Below are 17515 nucleotides of genomic sequence, written 5' to 3' on the forward strand. Positions count from 1 at the left end.
ATTTCTTTTTATCACAACAGATTTCTCTGTGTGAAATTCGGGCTGCTCTCTCCAGGGAGAGCGTGTCGCAACGCTACAGCACCACCCTTTTTTTTTTCTTTTTTTCTTTTTTTTCCGACATGCAGTTTTATTTGTTTTTCCTATGGAAGTGGATTTCTCTTCAGAATTTTGCCAGGAACAAACCTTTTGTTGCCGTGGGTTCTTTTACATGTGCTAAGTGCATGCTGCACATGGGACCTTGGTTTATCATCTCATCTGAATGACTAGCGCCCAGACCACCACTCAAGGTCTAGTGGAGGGGGAGAAAATGTCAGCAGCTGAGCCGTGATTCGAACCAGCATGCTCAGATTCTCTCGCTTCCTAGGCAGACACGTTACCTCTAGGCCATTACTCTACAGATATATATATATATATATATGGGTGGTGCTGCACTGTGCTGATACACTCATCCCAGGGAGAGCAGCCAGAATTTCACACAGAGAAATCTGTTGTGACAACAAGTATTACAGAGAAATACAACAGGGAGAAATCTGTTGTGATGAAAAGTATTACAGAGAAATACAACAGGGAGAAATCTGTTGTGACAGAAAGTATTACAGAGAAATACAACAGGGAGAAATCTGTTGTGACAGAAAGTATCACCATGCATTAAATGCAATATAATGCAATACACTACAATACAACACATGCAGTACAATGCAGTGCAACACATGCAATACAGTTCAACACAATACAACACATGCAAAGCAATGCAATGCAACACATTTAATGCAATGCAATGCAACACATGCAAGACAATGCAACGCAATACAACAAATGCAGTGCAATGCAACACATCAATACAGAAGTGGAGTGAGTGGGTTGGAACACAAGGCGTTGAGGACCTCCAGGGAAAGGGCGCCATGGGATTCCCCTTGCTGCCAGGCCAGACAGCCTGCCACAGACAGGCTCAGTTAGGGGCTGGCAGGGACAGTGGACACTGTGTGGGCTGGGGCTGGCAGCAAGGTACAAGAATACTGTAATGTCTGAAAGAAGAAACTGCTGACACTTTTGCTGGTATGAAGGCGACATTGAAAAACACACAAAATACAAAAGTCTGCCTGCCCAGTCACAAGTGAAATTCATTGACAAATGTTTAACACAGTTTAAGTTTCCACAGCACATTCTGTGTTTCCAAACTGCAAATTCCCAATAATAAGAATGATCCATATATATATATATTGATAAGAAATTCTAGGGAGAGCTGGACAGTACAAGGTCTTCAGAGAAGAAGTCCCCACTGTCAAGTGTTTTGGCCCTTAACTCCTTTCACTCTAAGGGGGCCGGGCTGCACCCAGGTCATGACTCCTGGATGCCCTTGTATTGCCACTTTTTCTTTTTTCCCTGGTCCTCAGCAGGTTTGAACCCACGCCTCCAGGGTGGTCACCACTTCAGAACTGAGTCACGTTTTCTGGCAGACGTTTTAACCATTGAGCCATCATATGCCTAGTTTGAGTAGGGAAATTTAATCCTTATGAAGTTTACTTTCATTCCTCCTCGACCAGATCCAGCTGGAACTCTTTTCTGCTGCTTCTGCCATGCCCTCTCTCAGCCAGATATTGACAGCTGTTTCATGAGGCTGTAGACAGATGCGCCCATGAACCCTCTTTCACCAATCTCTATGGCGAGGACTTTGGCTTGGAAGCCAGATTCTCTCAGGCTGCTGGTTAGACTCTGTGTGTGTGTGTGTGTGTGTGTGTGTGTGTGTGTGTGTGTGTGTGTGTGTGTTTAATCACTCGATAAGATAAAGCAAATGAAATTGAAATAAAGGGATGTAAGCATGAGTGCCATTTATTCATAACTTTGTTGATTTGTACATTAAACCTCACTGTTAATGTTTGAAGGTCCATAGCACTATGGCCATAGCCATCAAGGCAGTTGATTCAAAATCCATTGTATAGCCCTAAAAATGTCAAGAAAATAGGTCTATGCATGGAAGTATAACTGGGAGTCCCAAACTTACCACAAACGTTTGAGCACTGAAACTATATGACCGCACACATTAACTTTATATGTGCAGTGCTGCCACATGAAACATGACAAGAGTTTAAATAATATACACAACCAGCTGTTGGTGTTCTTTGCGGGAACATTTAGAACAGTTGATGGCATTGTAACATACAGAAATATTGCAATGTATTACGCAGTTCTTGCTGACACCAGCCCACACGTTACCCACGCCTTCTTTGACATTTTGACCTGACTAGGAATCATGTGCTGCAGCTGTTGCAAAAGCTGTGAGATTATAGTTGGGAAATTTTCAGTTCTCGTGTTTATGTAGACATGTGTATTTGATATTTTGACACTGACATACAGAAGGGGGTGGGGTCCAGAGCAGGGTGGAACATACTCAATACAGAAATGCACACTGATGTGAATGACGCCGTTATCGTATTTGTTGCTTTCATTGTCGGCACTGTTGTTACAATGATGATGATGACTGATGCTGATAATGACAATGATGATGACTGTTGATGTTGATGTTGATCTCTTGTGCTGCTGCTGATGACAATGATGATATTGGTGATGATTGATGACTGCTGCTACTGATAATGAGGACAATGACTGATGATCAAAATGATGATGATGATTACTGTTGACGATGATGACAATGACTGATGATAATGATGATGATGACAATGACTGATGAAATGATGGTGATGATGATGACAATGACTGATAACGATGACAGTGATGGTGATAAATGATGATAGTGATGACAATGATGGTGATGATGGACAGTTACTGATGACAATGATGGTGATGATGATGACAGTGATGACGATAACAATGAAGGTGGTGATAATGAATGATGACTGATGATATTGATGGTGATAATGATGACAGTGATGGTGATGATGATGATGACAGTGATGGTGATGATGGACAATGACTGATGATAATGATGGTGATGATGATGGACAATGATGGTGATAATGTGCAATGACTGATTACAATGATGGTGATGACGATGATGATGATGATGGAAAATGATTGATGACAATGTTGATGATGATGACAGTGATGGTGATGATGATGATGACAGTGATGATGATGACAGTGGTGGCGATGATGATGATGACTGTGGTGGCGATGATGATGGTGACAGTGATGGTGATGATGATGATGACAGTGATGGCGATGATGATGATGACAGTGATGGCGATGATGATGATGATGGAAAATGATTGATGACAATGATGATGATGATGATGACAGTGATGGTGATGATGATGACAGTGATGGCGATGATGATGATGACAGTGATGGTGATGATGATGATGACAGTGATGGCGATGATGATGATGACAGTGATGGCGATGATGATGATGACAGTGATGGCGATGATGATGGTGACAGTGATGGTGATGATGATGATGACAGTGATGGCGATGATGATGATGATGGAAAATGATTGATGACAATGTTGATGATGATGACAGTGATGGTGATGATGATGATGACAGTGATGATGATGACAGTGGTGGCGATGATGATGATGACTGTGGTGGCGATGATGATGGTGACAGTGATGGTGATGATGATGATGACAGTGATGGTGATGATGATGATGACAGTGATGGTGATGATGATGATGACAGTGATGGCGATGATGATGATGACAGTGATGGCGATGATGATGATGACAGTGATGGCGATGATGATGGTGACAGTGATGGTGATGATGATGATGACAGTGATGGCGATGATGATGATGACAGTGATGGCGATGATGATGATGACAGTGATGGCGATGTGGTTACAGCGCCAGCAGCCCGCCTGAAGCTGATGCTGAGCTTTGCCGTGGGCAGTCTGCTGGGGGATGTCTTCTGCCACCTGCTGCCAGAAGTCTGGAACTACCTGGACACAGGTCACCTGGCTGTCTGGCTCTCTGTGTCTGTCTTTTCTCTGTCTCTCTGTCCTCTTCTTCTCACGGGTTACTGTCTGTTCACTACAAGGTGATTGAGACACGCATGATTCATTCATTTCAGCAAACACATACTTCTTCTTCTTGTGCGTTCATGGGCTGCAACTCCCACATTCACTCATGTGCACACAAGTGGGCTGTCATGTGTATGACCGTTTTTACTCCGCCATGTAGGCAGCCATACTCCGCTTTCAGGGGTGTGCATGCTGTGTATGTTTTTGTTTCCATACCCCACCGAACGCTGACATGGATTAAAGGATCTTTTACGTGCGTATTTGATATTCTGCTTGCGTATACACATGAAGGGGGTTCAGGCACTAGCAGGTCTGCACATATGTTGACCTGGGAGATCAGAAAAACCTTCACCCTTTACCCACCAGGCGCCGTCACCAGGATTCGAACCTGGGACCCTCAGATTGAAAGTCCAACGCTTTAACCACTCGGCTATTGCGCCCGTCCGACAAACACATACAACATCAAACAAAGTGTTGAGAGTGGGCAGGGGATTTGGACATGTGGGCACGGTGGAGGGATGAGGGGGGGGTATTTTCAAGTTACCACCCTAGAGTGGTGTCTGATCTTAAGTGATTGATGTTACCATTGGCTGAAAAGTCCATGTCTGGTTCCAGATGACCACAAGGCGCACACTCGCATCGGCCTGTGGATCATCGCTGGCTTGCTGTTCTTCATGATTGTGGAAAAGATCCTGGGGGATGAAACGGAGTTTGAACCAGTGAGTTATGTTGTGTGCTGTTGTGCTCACGTCTTCTGCCACTAACTCAAGAGTTTCTTCCTTGACATGTTTCTGCAAGCAAGCCTTTGTCCTCTCTCACATACACACACACACACACACACACAAACACACACAAAAGAATGCTTGCACATGTGTGCACAGCGCGCGCACACACACACACACACACACACACACACACACACACACACACACAGAGTCATTATCAGTAAGTAGTGAAAAAGACATTAAACTGAAATACACACACACACACACACACACACACACACACACACACATCCACACGTGTTAATTCTGTTTTTATTTTCATTTATGTTGTTAATTGTTGTTTCACAGATTTTTACTAATTGTTGCTCTTGTTGTTCTAGTTTATCATAACTCTGCATATCCCCCTTTAAGTACCACCCCCACAACACTCTCATCTTCTACACACAAACACACACACACATGACACGTCTAATATCACTCAAAGTGAAAAGACGTTGAATTGAAGAAACACACACACACACACACACACACACACACACACACACACACACACATGCACATGCACACGCATACACAGGTGTTTGTGAGCATGCATCCCCCCCCAACCCCTTATGCATGCAAGCCCCCCCCCCACCCCCACCCCTCTCATAACATGTTCCTGCTCTTTTCAAGACAAGTGATGAAATTGCAGACCCATGATAATTGACCATTTTTTGTTGTATCAAGCTGACCATGCTGACTGGTGTGCCTCCTGTTCTGTGAGCTCCAACGTCTGTTGATACAACTGTTGTATGTTTCCACACCTGCCTTCACTCATTTCTCGGTTTGCTCTGGTTTCAGTTGGAAGACACCTGCGATGAAATGGACTGCCCTGACAAAGAAGTACCAAAGCGCAGAGAGGCAGCACAAAACAAACACTCACAGGCAAAGAAAGGGAAGCAGAAAAACCAGCAGCAGAAAAACCAGTCACACAACTTGAAAATTAACTCCCACAAACAGCCCCCACAGAACAGCCAATCACAGAGCAGGAAAAGAAATATCCAGAAACAGAACTCTTCCCAAAGGACTGAAAAGTCATCAGTGAAATCAACAGCGAATGCAAATTTAAACAATAACAAATCATCAGAAATGACAAGAGCATCATATTCTTCACCAGCGCAACCCGACCAGCCCCATATAAAGGTATTGTCATCCTTGTGATTTTTGGTTTCTTTTTTTTGTTTTGTTTAGGAATCCTCTTTCTGAAATGATGTTTTCTTTGTATAAAGCTCACTCCTGTTATAAGCAGGATTGCATTCAAATAATGATAGTATTCATTCTTGAAACATTTTGATTTGGTTCCCCACCAAAGTAGTTTTCTCCACATTATCTTCTCAGACTGGAAGGGATGGTCATTCCATACCCCGTCTTGAGACTTTCTTCATGGACATGTTGTTCAGACAGAGGCACTGTAGCAGAATCAGTGAGGTGTTTCTGATCCAGTGTTCACTAGTTGTCAGGGTTTGAGGCCCCATGTGGAGTGATGGCCTAGAGGTAACGTGTCCGCCTAGGAAACGAGAGAATCTGAGCGCGCTGGTTCGAATCACGGCTCAGCCGCCGATATTTTCTCCCCCTCCACTAGACCTTGAGTGGTGGTCTGAACGCTAGTCGTTCGGATGAGTTGATAAACCAAGCACGTAAAAGAAACCACGGCAGCAAAAGGGTTGTTCCTGGCAAAATTCTGTAGAAAAATCCACTTCAATAGGAAAATCAAATAAAACTGCACGCAGGAAAAAATACAAAAAAAAAAAAAGAAAAAAAAAGAGGGTGGCGCTGTAGTATAGCAATGCACTCTCCCTGGGGAGAGCAGCCTGAATTTCACACAGAGAAATCTGTTGTGATAAAAAAGAAATACAAATACAAAATTTCTACATGAAGCTGTGTCCTTGGGAAAAGCTCTTTACTCTGATTTTCTTCACTCAGGCGTGAATGGGTTAATCTGACTTTGGTTGGAGAAGGTAAAAACAGCAGAAGGAGAGGGTTGGGCCCTGCCTTCCTATGCCGAGCTCTAGATACAGTGAATATAAATTCACAGACCCATTGGCTGTAAAGGACCATGGAGCCTTAAACCTTGAACTGAGTGCAGGAACAGGTCAGTGTCAGGACATCCACCCTTCACCAGCTCTTCCGTGGGTCAAAGACTTCATGCCTGTTCTGTTTGAATAGGTGGTTGAATAAAACGTACACAACAGTGAATTTGTTTGTTTATTTCCATAAGTAGTACTGTGTTTTTGACTGGAAAGTACAGGGTTCACAAAAACTTAAGGACCACCTGAGAACTTGGACACTTTTCTTTTTGGGGTGCCTGGTCAAATGATGCTGAATTTTTAGCTAACAGTGTTGTATGCAGCCAACATAATGAGTAATAATCAGAGCCATAGGTGCTTTCTTTCATGTGCATTTCCGTTTTTGACAATGAAAAATCACAGCTATCATTTATACATCACTGAATAATTGCAAAGTTTTGGCTGAAACATAGATTTCTCTGACGTATTTGTAACCCAGGCATTGTCAGTTCCGTTCCAGTGACAGACAAGTAATCCACATGATGGGTTGTTTTCCAGGTCAGCGGCTATCTCAACCTCTTTGCCAACGTAGTGGACAACTTCACTCATGGGCTGGCAGTGGCCGGCAGTTTTCTGGTCAGCAAAAGGGTGAGTGCGCACGGTGGCTGGTGCTTGGGAGGTGCAAGTCATGTAAGTGGAGTGGGTAGCCTAGTGGTTACACATCCGCCTGGGAAGCGAAAGAACCTTAGAGTACGGGATCGAATCCCACACCGGCCGGAATCATCTCCATCTGCAGGCCTTTGATGGTATTCCAGACACTAGTCATTCAGATAAGATGATAAACTGAGGGTCTTTGTTGTGTAGCATGTACTGAGCGCACATAAAAGAACCCACGGCAACAAGAGGGTTGTCCCTGGCAAAAGTCTGTAGAAAAAAAATCTACCTTGGTAGAAAAACGAATGCACTTATGAGTAGAAAAAAAAGAGAAAAGGATGGCTCTGTACTCTAGCGATGAACTCTCCCTGCAGACAGCAGTTTGAATTTCACACAGAGAAGAGGCTGGTTCTGTACTCTGGCGATGGACTCTCCCTGTTGTGACAAAGAGTAGTACAATACAATACAATACAATACAATACAATACAATACAATACAATACAATACAAGTCACTTCCCACATATGTGATGGTTGATTCTTGTTAGGTTCAAGTCATGTCACGTACATGTGTTCAGGAAAGTTAAGATGACATGTGTTGTATGTTATATAGTTTGTTGTGTATTGTATAGGTAAGCAGTCATATGGTGTGTATTGTGTGGGTAAGCAGTCATTTGGTGTGTATTATGTAGGTAAGCAGTCATATGGTGTGTATTATGTAGGTAAGCAGTCATATGGTGTGTAGGTAAGCAGTCATATGGTGTGCATTGTATAGGTAAGCAGTCATATGGTGTGTAGTGTGTAGGTAAGCAGTCATATGGTGTGTATTGTGTGGGTAAGCAGTCATATGGTGTGCATTGTATAGGTAAGCAGTCATATGGTGTGTATTGTGTAGGTAAGCAGTCATATGGTGTGCATTGTATAGGTAAGCAGTCATATGGTGTGTATTGTGTAGGTAAGCAGTCATATGGTGTGTATTGTGTAGGTAAGCAGTCATATGGTGTGTATTATGTAGGTAAGCAGTCATATGGTGTGTAGTGTGTAGGTAAGCAGTCATATGGTGTGCATTGTATAGGTAAGCAGTCATATGGTGTGTAGTGTGTAGGTAAGCAGTCATATGGTGTGTATTATGTGGGTAAGCAGTCATATGGTGTGCATTGTATAGGTAAGCAGTCATATGGTGTGTATTGTGTAGGTAAGCAGTCATATGGTGTGTATTGTGTAGGTAAGCAGTCATATGGTGTGTATTGTGTAGGTAAGCAGTCATATGGTGTGTATTGTGTGGGTAAGCAGTCATAAGGTGTGTAGTGTGTAGGTAAGCAGTCATATGGTGTGTAGTGTGTAGGTAAGCAGTCATATGGTGTGCATTGTATAGGTAAGCAGTCATATGGTGTGTATTGTGTGGGTAAGCAGTCATAAGGTGTGTAGTGTGTAGGTAGGCAGTCATATGGTGTGTATTGTGTAGGTAAGCAGTCATATGGTGTGTATTGTGTGGGTAAGCAGTCATAAGGTGTGGAGTGTGTAGGTAAGCAGTCATATTGTGTGTATTATGTAGGTAAGCAGTCATATGGTGTGTAGTGTATAGGTAAGCAGTCATATGGTGTGTATTGTGTAGGTAAGCAGTCATATGGTGTGTATTGTATAGGTAAGCAGTCATATGGTGTGTAGTGTGTAGGTAAGCAGTCATTTGGCGTGTAGTGTGTAGGTAAGCAGTCATATGGTGTGCATTGTGTAGGTAAGCAGTCATATGGTGTGTAGTGTGTAGGTAAGCAGTCATTTGGCGTGTAGTGTGTAGGTAAGCAGTCATGTGGTGTGTATTGTGTAGGTAAGCAGTCATATGGTGTGTAGTGTGTAGGTAAGCAGTCATATGGTGTGTATTGTGTAGGTAAGCAGTCATATGTTGTGTATTGTGTAGGTAAGCAGTCATAAGGTGTGGAGTGTGTAGGTAAGCAGTCATATGGAGTGTATTGTGTAGGTAAGCAGTCATATGGTGTGTATTGTGTAGGTAAGCAGTCATATGGTGTGTATTGTGTAGGTAAGCAGTCATATGGTGTGTAGTGTGTAGGTAAGCAGTCATATGGTGTGTAGTGTGTAGGTAAGCAGTCATATGGTGTGTAGTGTGTAGGTAAGCAGTCATATGGTGTGTAGTGTGTAGGTACTGGTAAGTAAAGTCAGTCACTTGTGTGATGTATGGGTCAGCAATCACTGTGTGCGTTGTGTCTAAAATATTCAATGTATATAATGATGCAGTGTCTCGTGTATACATGAAATATAACTTCTTGCCTCTCTCATTGACTTGCATATGCCCACCTTTTGAACAGCAGTGTGGTGGGTGTGTGTGTCTGTGTGTGTGCATGTGTGTGTGTGCATGTGTGTGGTTGCATGTGTGTGTATGTGTGTGTGTTACAGGTGGGCCTGCTGACGACGGGGGCCATCTTGGTGCATGAGATCCCCCATGAGGTGGGTGACTTCGCCATCCTCCTGCGCTCTGGCTTCGACCGCTGGAGGGCTGCCAAGGCTCAGGTCAGACCCCCCTGCTGCTTGGGTGACCTCCCCTTATTTGTCCTGGCTTCCCTCGCCTCCCCCTCCCTGTTAGACGTCCTTGTTTTCCGTCCCCTTAATCTGTTCACTGCCTGCATGAGAGGTTAGCCTATCGTACTGCAGTTGCAGCCGTATCGCCAACATGACTATTAACCCGTCATACTGTAGTTACAGCTGTATTGCCTACATGACAGGTTAATCTGTGGTACTGCAGTTGCAGCTGTATTGCCTGCATGACAGTTAACCCGTCATACTGTTGTTGCAGTCGTACTGCCTACATGACAGATTTACCTGTCATACTATAGTTGCAGCTGTATTGCCTACTGTAGTTGCAGCTGTATTGCCTACATGACAGATTTACCTGTCATACTGTATTTGCAGCAATGTCGCCTACATGACAGTTGACCCGTCATACGGTAGTTGCAGCCATATTGCCTACATGACAGGTTAACCCATCATACTGTAGTTGCAACCATATTACTTACGTCATACTGTAGTTGCAGCCATATTGCCGACATGATGGGTTAACCTGTCATTGGGCTTTACTGAATTTTCCTTCAGCCAGAAATAGAAATAGTGTCATCGCCTGTTGTCAAACTCCTGAAGGAGGTTATATTTCTGCCATGAGTAAACATTGGCGTGATCTGTGGTTCAAAGCATTGACCAATGGCCAGCCCAGTTAGTGAGTGAAGCAACCTGCACACACATTGTGTCTGTATCATGTTTCAGGCAAGCAAAGGTGATAGTGATGATGAGATTATACCACAGGCACTGATATGAGTTTCACACAGAATAGTGACATTGAACGGAGTAAAATACTGAAAAATGTTGTGTGCAGATGGGGGCAGGGGGGGGGAATGGTAACAAGGGGGGGGGGGGAGCTGTTTGTTACAAGGACAACAAAGCATGCTTGAGGAAGGAAGTGGAGGGGGAGGGAGATGAGGAGGGAGAGGGTTAGAGACTTAGATGAGAGCACTTTTTTTTTCTTTTTTTTTTCAGTCTTGATAGTACTGATTGTTATTTTTGTTCAGTTGCAAACATCTTGGACACCAGGATTTGTTTGGTTGGCTTTCTTTGTTTGCATGCTTGTTTGTGTTGTTATTTTGTCTTTTTGTTGAAACATTCACAGTGTTTTGCCTGATCAAGAAACCTAAAATGACGTAGTTGAAACAAACTTTGTTGTTCAGCTAGCCCAAAGTCATGATCTGTACAACTCATAGTTGTCAAAGTGCTTTCAGTAGAAAGCTCAGTCAGTTTCCTTTCAGTAAAACACATAGCTTGCATACTTTTGACAAAGAAATGTAGCTTGTAGAAGTTTTTGCCAATTTATACCCATGTTCACAAAAAAATTACAAGGCAAAGGGCCAGCAGCAGGAGTTATGTTTCCTTGGTAGTGAGCAGGTTAATACTGATCACCATGATTATCCTCTATGACTGTTGGTCAGTATGAAAACTGATTGACCCAACACTCAGCTTACATCACAGACTGACATCAGTTTACAGCTGGGCCAACAGCAGAGTGAGAGCTGTATTATCAATGGTTTCTTCACTGCAATGGGAAATTACTTACAGCTTTGTCTTTTGTTAAGGAGCATGACTCTCAAACTAGGAGGCAAAATTGCACTGGCTCTTGGTGCTGCAGGCTTGGGGGCTAGTTGGCCTTTGGGAACCATCTCAGCGTTGACTGTCCTAAAACCCTCTTGGCTGATAGAGTGGGGAAATAACTTGGGCAAGACACTTTCCACTACAATCAAATTCTAGCCCAGATAACAGGGACAGCAGTTACCTTCTCTGCTGCTCTGATGGTCAAGTTGAACGCAACTATCATACTACTGTGAAAATTGGTGTATGTGTGTTGTGGTGACTCTGACTTGGCGGCACCTCGGCTGCAGGTGCTGACGGCCACAGGGGGCGTGTTTGGCGCCATCACGGCCCTGACAGCGGAGCAAGCAGGGGAGAGAACTGCCTGGATCCTTGCCTTCACCTCGGGGGGCTTCCTGTACATCGCGCTGGTCACCGTGGTGCCAGACCTTCTGCAGGAACGACACGGACGGTGGGTGGACAGTGGGGGGTGGGGGTGGGGGAGGGTGGGATGCACAGGCACGTGAGTATCGATGCAAATGTACACACACACAGGCACAAGAGTATATTGATTACAAGCTTACACACACACACACACACACACACACAGACACACACACTCACACTCACTCACTCACGTAGATGCACACACACACACACACACACTCACACTCACTCACTCACGTAGATGCACACACACACTCAGATACATAGGAAAATGAAAATTGACACACACACACACACAGGCACATGAGTATTGACTCACTGCGCACACACACACACACACACACACACACACACACACACACATGGAGGTACATGAGTATTGATGGAAAGCCACACACAAACACACACACACACACACACACATACACACACACACACACACACACACACAGATAGTAATAATACGAATAAAGACGATGATAATCATAAGAACAAGAACAGTGATACTTATCATAATGACAATAGTGATATTCATGATAATGATGATAATTGATAATAATGATGCTGGTTGTGTGTTGCAGGGAGTCACTGAAGCAGATATTCTGTATCATCTTTGGAATCCTGTGCATGATCTTCGTCACGTACTTCTCTGGATGAAATGGACGTCATCTTTAAAGGGATTAGTGCATGTCTGTGTGTGAGTCTGCATGCGATTGCATTCGCTGTTGTGAGTTAATGTGTGCTGATTTGAATGGGTGATTGCACACGTGTGTGTGCAGGTTTGGTATGTGATGTGTGTGTGTGTGTGTGTGAATTGATGCGTGTAATTTAGTATACAATTTTGTGGAAAGTTTGTATGCCATCATCTACATGTCAAATGCAACTGCATATATCTACATGAATTGTGTACAGTTATTAATTAATATGTTAACCAGTGATATTTCATTTTGGGGGGGGATACAGAAAGAAAGAGAGGATACATTTGTTGTATTCCTGTCATTGCGACCTCACAGTTGGAACGTTGACGCTGTGCTGCTGACATTACTTACATATTTACCATGACTTTACTGCAGACGTGTTTGCTGCAAGAGCGCATACTAGTTTTAAAGTATCAAAAAATCACTTCTTTTATTGTTAAATAGTATTGGTTGTATTGTATAGCTTATTGGTAGTCACAGTTTCAAGTGAAAGCCTTCCGATTGTGATGGATAGTTTAGTTGAAAAGCTTTACTGCATTAACACTTTTGGTTTTTGTGTGTTGTGGTATGTGCATCGCTGTATTCTCCCTTTGTTCTTCTGGTTTGTGCATCACAGTATTCTCCCTTTGTTTTCCTTCTCCCTGTCAAAATGGAACAAGGGTGATTTTTTCTCTTCTGCAAGGCATCGCTATGAGCACGGAAACAAATAATTTTTGAAAGTGTATTTGTATCTAATGTCATAGCACAGACTGAAAGGAATACATGACTGATAATATAACAGGGTCCATTGTATTGTGTAAAGAAAAAAAAAGTTATTTGTTGTTTGAATTTCTGAACCATCCACATGGTATCTTTCATAATCATTCCTGTTCAGAGCTGTTTTTCTCACAAAACCATGTATGCATTGTCTTCTTGTTCTGTGTATGTTGAAGTGCAAATATTGCTGCTACAGTTGCTGTGTCTCTGTTTTAGCTGCTGTTGATAGAAACCCGCTGGTATACCATTTGCTTCTGCAGGGCGAGGAATTCCTGGATATTTTTTGGTTGTCCTGGGGACAGGTGGTCAAAAAAGACCAACTTGTCCCTCCTGCCCTCTCCTCCCACCTCCCCTAATTTCTGCTTACTTTCCCAAAATACAGAGAATATTGAGATATATTGTTCTAATGATGGACAGAAAATGGTGTTGACTTTATTCACCACAGTATCCAAACAAGTAGCAGCTTCCTCAGTTTTAACCAACTCCAGGCAGAATGGACAGTGGATAAGCACTTTATTGCTCATCATGGCTGTATCCAGGCTATCAAAATTACACCCATAAATTTGATTTCTAAAATCTGAGTAATAAAGTGTAGGATATGAAAATGTTGTTACAGAATATTCATTCTTTCAAGTTAAAGCACAGAACAACATAGATAATATCTGTCATACCTAAACGCGCCTTATTCAAGACAGAATTGTTTCACTACATGCCACCAGTGGTTGAGCAGAGGTAACAATTCCACATTTTCTCCCTGTACTTGTTAATTCTGTTGTGTTTTCGGCAGTAATGTCAAAGTAACAACAGAGGTTACATTGCTTATCTCTCTCAATGTAACTGGACAATTTAGTAACCCATAATCATTTATGTTAAACAGATCTTCCTTTTCCAGATTCTGGAAATAAATGTTCATGCTGTCAACATTTCCTTCTTACTTTCTTTCCACTAATGTTGTCAGTGTGTGTATGTATGTTTTTTTCTGCTTGGAATGCAATCTTGATGCTTTTCTTTCTCTTTAAGTGTGTTCTTTTTTATGGGTAGATGTACAATAAATGTATATGTAGCCATATTTTTTGTACCGTAATATCAGTTTGTGCAAGAAAGTTCTTGGTATGTTGTGTCTAGTTATTTTTGTTACCTTTTTTTTTTAATTTTGGTAAAAAAAAAAAGAAAAAAAGAAAAAAAAGAAGTTATCAAAAAATATGTAATATTGTGATATCCTACATTCTGGTGCTTCCTGTTTGGATTTTCTGAGATATCACAATTTAAACTTTTCGGGAAACATGTGAGTCAGTTTGTGCCTCCCCTCAGTCCTCCACCCTCTCTGTTTCCTCTCCATGGATAATTGCTGTCAGGTGGAGTGTGTTCACACTGAGTTCAGTCACACACTGTCAGGTGGAGTGTGTTCACACTGAGTTCAGTCACACACTGTCAGCTGGAGTGTGTTCACACTGAGCTCCGTCACACACTGTCAGCTGGAGTGTGTTCACACTGAGCTCAGTCACACACTGTCAGGTGGAGTGTGTTCACACTGAGCTCCGTCACACACTGTCAGGTGGAGTGTGTTCACACTGAGTTCAGTCACACTGTCAGCTGGAGTGTGTTCACACTGAGCTCAGTCACACACTGTCACGTGGAGTGTGTTCACACTGAGCTCCGTCACACACTGTCAGCTGGAGTGTGTTCACACTGAGTTCAGTCACACACTGTCAGGTGGAGTGTGTTCACACTGAGTTCAGTCACACACTGTCAGCTGGAGTGTGTTCACACTGAGCTCCATCACACACTGTCAGCTGGAGTGTGTTCACACTGAGTTCAGTCACACACTGTCAGGTGGAGTGTGTTCACACTGAGCTCCGTCACACACTGTCAGGTGGAGTGTGTTCACACTGAGCTCCGTCACACACTGTCAGTTGTTCTGATTTGTGACAAGGCATAGTGTTCTGTTCTGTGCAGTGTCTGTAATTTGTCCAGTTTACCATAATGTCCACATTTTGTTCTGTGCTCAGCAATGTCCACATTTTGTTATGTTCAGTAACAGTGTGTATGTTTTGGTGGGGTTCTTTTATAGTGCCCATATATTGTTCTATTCTTTGTTGGTGTCTGTATTTTGTGTTCCATGACAGTTTGCATAATTTGTTCTGTGACAGTTTGCATAACTTGTTCTGTTCTGTGACAGGTATGCATAATTTTGGACTGTTCTGTGTTGCTGTGCACATTTTGTTAGTTTATTATCAATGTGCATAGTATTTTATATTTTTAAAAATTATATATATATATATATATAATTGTATAATTTTGAAAGGGTTCAGTTCATTTTCAGTGTGCATAATTTGTTGTGTCCTTTACTTACAGGGTTCTGCATTGTGTGGCTTTATGTTTATCAGGTTTGTCTTCCTTCCTTTAATTTGACACCATTCTTGCATTGGTCGGTAATCTTTTGTCTGTTGTGTGGTTCGGGTTTATATGAGGATGACTACAGTCTGTAGTTCTGTTTGCTCAACATGTGTGCATGTGTGAGTGTATGGTGGGGAGGAGGGGGGTGGGGGGAGTGTGTGTGTGAATGTTTTGAGTCAAGTCAAAATGATATTTATTGAGGGTAAAAGGGCAAACTTTTACAAATTTTTTGCTTCCTATCTTTAGAATTAAAAAAAAGAGAAGAAATCAAAAGAAAGGCATAATATGAACCAATCATTACAAACACTATATAAGAAATTATCAAGAAAAAAAACTACACACTTAAATATCAAATAGCATTATGATATATACCTGATTCTTCAGTTACACAAATTTAATACAAGAAAGCAACATCCTCACATCAATAACATACATATTCATAATATGAGAAAGGGGGAGTTTGTGTTTGTGTGTGTATCATGTGTGTGTGTGTGTGTGTTTGTGTCACTGTTATTCCCTCCTTTACTGTTTCGGTAGTTGTGTGCAATCTGTCAAAGAATGCTCAACATGTTTGTAATAAGAAAAACAAACAAACAAAAAACCCTTGAAAGTTTCAGTTTGATGAATCATACCCATTGTGCTCACTGCCGTCATCACATGTTGAAAGGTGTCTGCATTCATGCATGTATGTGTGTGTGCATGTGTCAGTGTGTCTGTGTGTGTATGCACAAGAATGCTTGTTTGTGTGAGTGAGAGAGAGAGAGTGTGTGTGTGTGTGTGCATGTGTGTCTGTGTTTGAGTGTGTGTGTGTGTGTAGGTGTGTGTGTGTGAGTGAGCATAAGCATGCATGTGTCTTTCTGTCTGTGCTAGTGTGTATACGTGTGTGTGTGGAAAATAATTCAACATACTTAGTTCTTTGTGATACTGTCCATTCCTTGAGGAATACTGGTAATGAAACTGTAGCAATCCTTCTTGCTCTCTTCTTTTTCTTTTTTTCACTTTCCTTTTTCCTTCTTCATCTTATTCCCATCTTGTATAAAGTTTTACAATTGAGAGTCAAATGATAGATTAACTGCTGTTGATGTTGTTATGTTGCTGTTTTTTTGTGTTTGTTTTTTTTAATAAAACGTTATGGAACATTGCTTTTAATAAAATAAAAAAAGGAATTCTCTTAAGATTAAGAATAGAATGTTGCATGGGTGGAAGGTCATCAGTTTCATCTGGTTTTGCCCTCTTGTCTTTATAAGATTGTGTGAATAGGCTTTTTTGTGATAAAAAAAAAAATTATAGGCTATTTTTCTACTTCTTTGTTTAATTGATGGATGTTTTATGCGAAATGTTAAAAGCCACCGTCGAACGAACAAAACAGTTTGGTCTCAGATTGAACTTTTAAGAAGTTTAATGCTTAAGATGGTATGGTCATGACTGTTGTTTTGCAGGAGGGCGGTTTTTGTGTGTGTGTGTTACAAAGTTGGGTGTTTACTGCTGTTGAAATTTTTATTTAGTAAGGCAGTCCATATATGGCTCTGTGCATCTGGATGGACTAAGCAACAATGTTGAATGTGAAATGGAAGGGGTGCAATGAGGGTTTTCCATTTGTTTGTTGATGTTGTTGTTTTACCTTGCCTTGAAGGTTCTATTCTCACAGTTAAGGATATTTCACAATCACCTTTGCAAAGTATTTTCCCACAT

At 42.1% G+C, this 17515-nt stretch overlaps 1 protein-coding gene across 1 annotated transcript in view; it reads left to right on the plus strand.

The window, feature by feature from the left end:
- LOC143293797 (zinc transporter ZIP13-like) overlaps positions 1–15363 on the plus strand; it is a 48817-nt gene extending 33454 nt beyond the window's left edge. The window contains exons 2-8 of the mRNA XM_076605049.1: positions 3806–3910; positions 4597–4700; positions 5547–5888; positions 7310–7399; positions 9813–9926; positions 11837–11997; positions 12554–15363. Of these exons, the coding sequence (XP_076461164.1) occupies positions 3806–3910; positions 4597–4700; positions 5547–5888; positions 7310–7399; positions 9813–9926; positions 11837–11997; positions 12554–12629 (992 nt within the window). The 3' untranslated portion in view covers positions 12630–15363. The remainder of the gene's footprint in view (positions 1–3805; positions 3911–4596; positions 4701–5546; positions 5889–7309; positions 7400–9812; positions 9927–11836; positions 11998–12553) is intronic.
- The last annotated feature ends 2152 nt before the right edge of the window (positions 15364–17515 follow it).

This window comes from Babylonia areolata, chromosome 19 (genome assembly GCF_041734735.1).
Source record: "Babylonia areolata isolate BAREFJ2019XMU chromosome 19, ASM4173473v1, whole genome shotgun sequence".
NCBI classification, from domain to species: domain Eukaryota; kingdom Metazoa; phylum Mollusca; class Gastropoda; order Neogastropoda; family Buccinidae; genus Babylonia; species Babylonia areolata.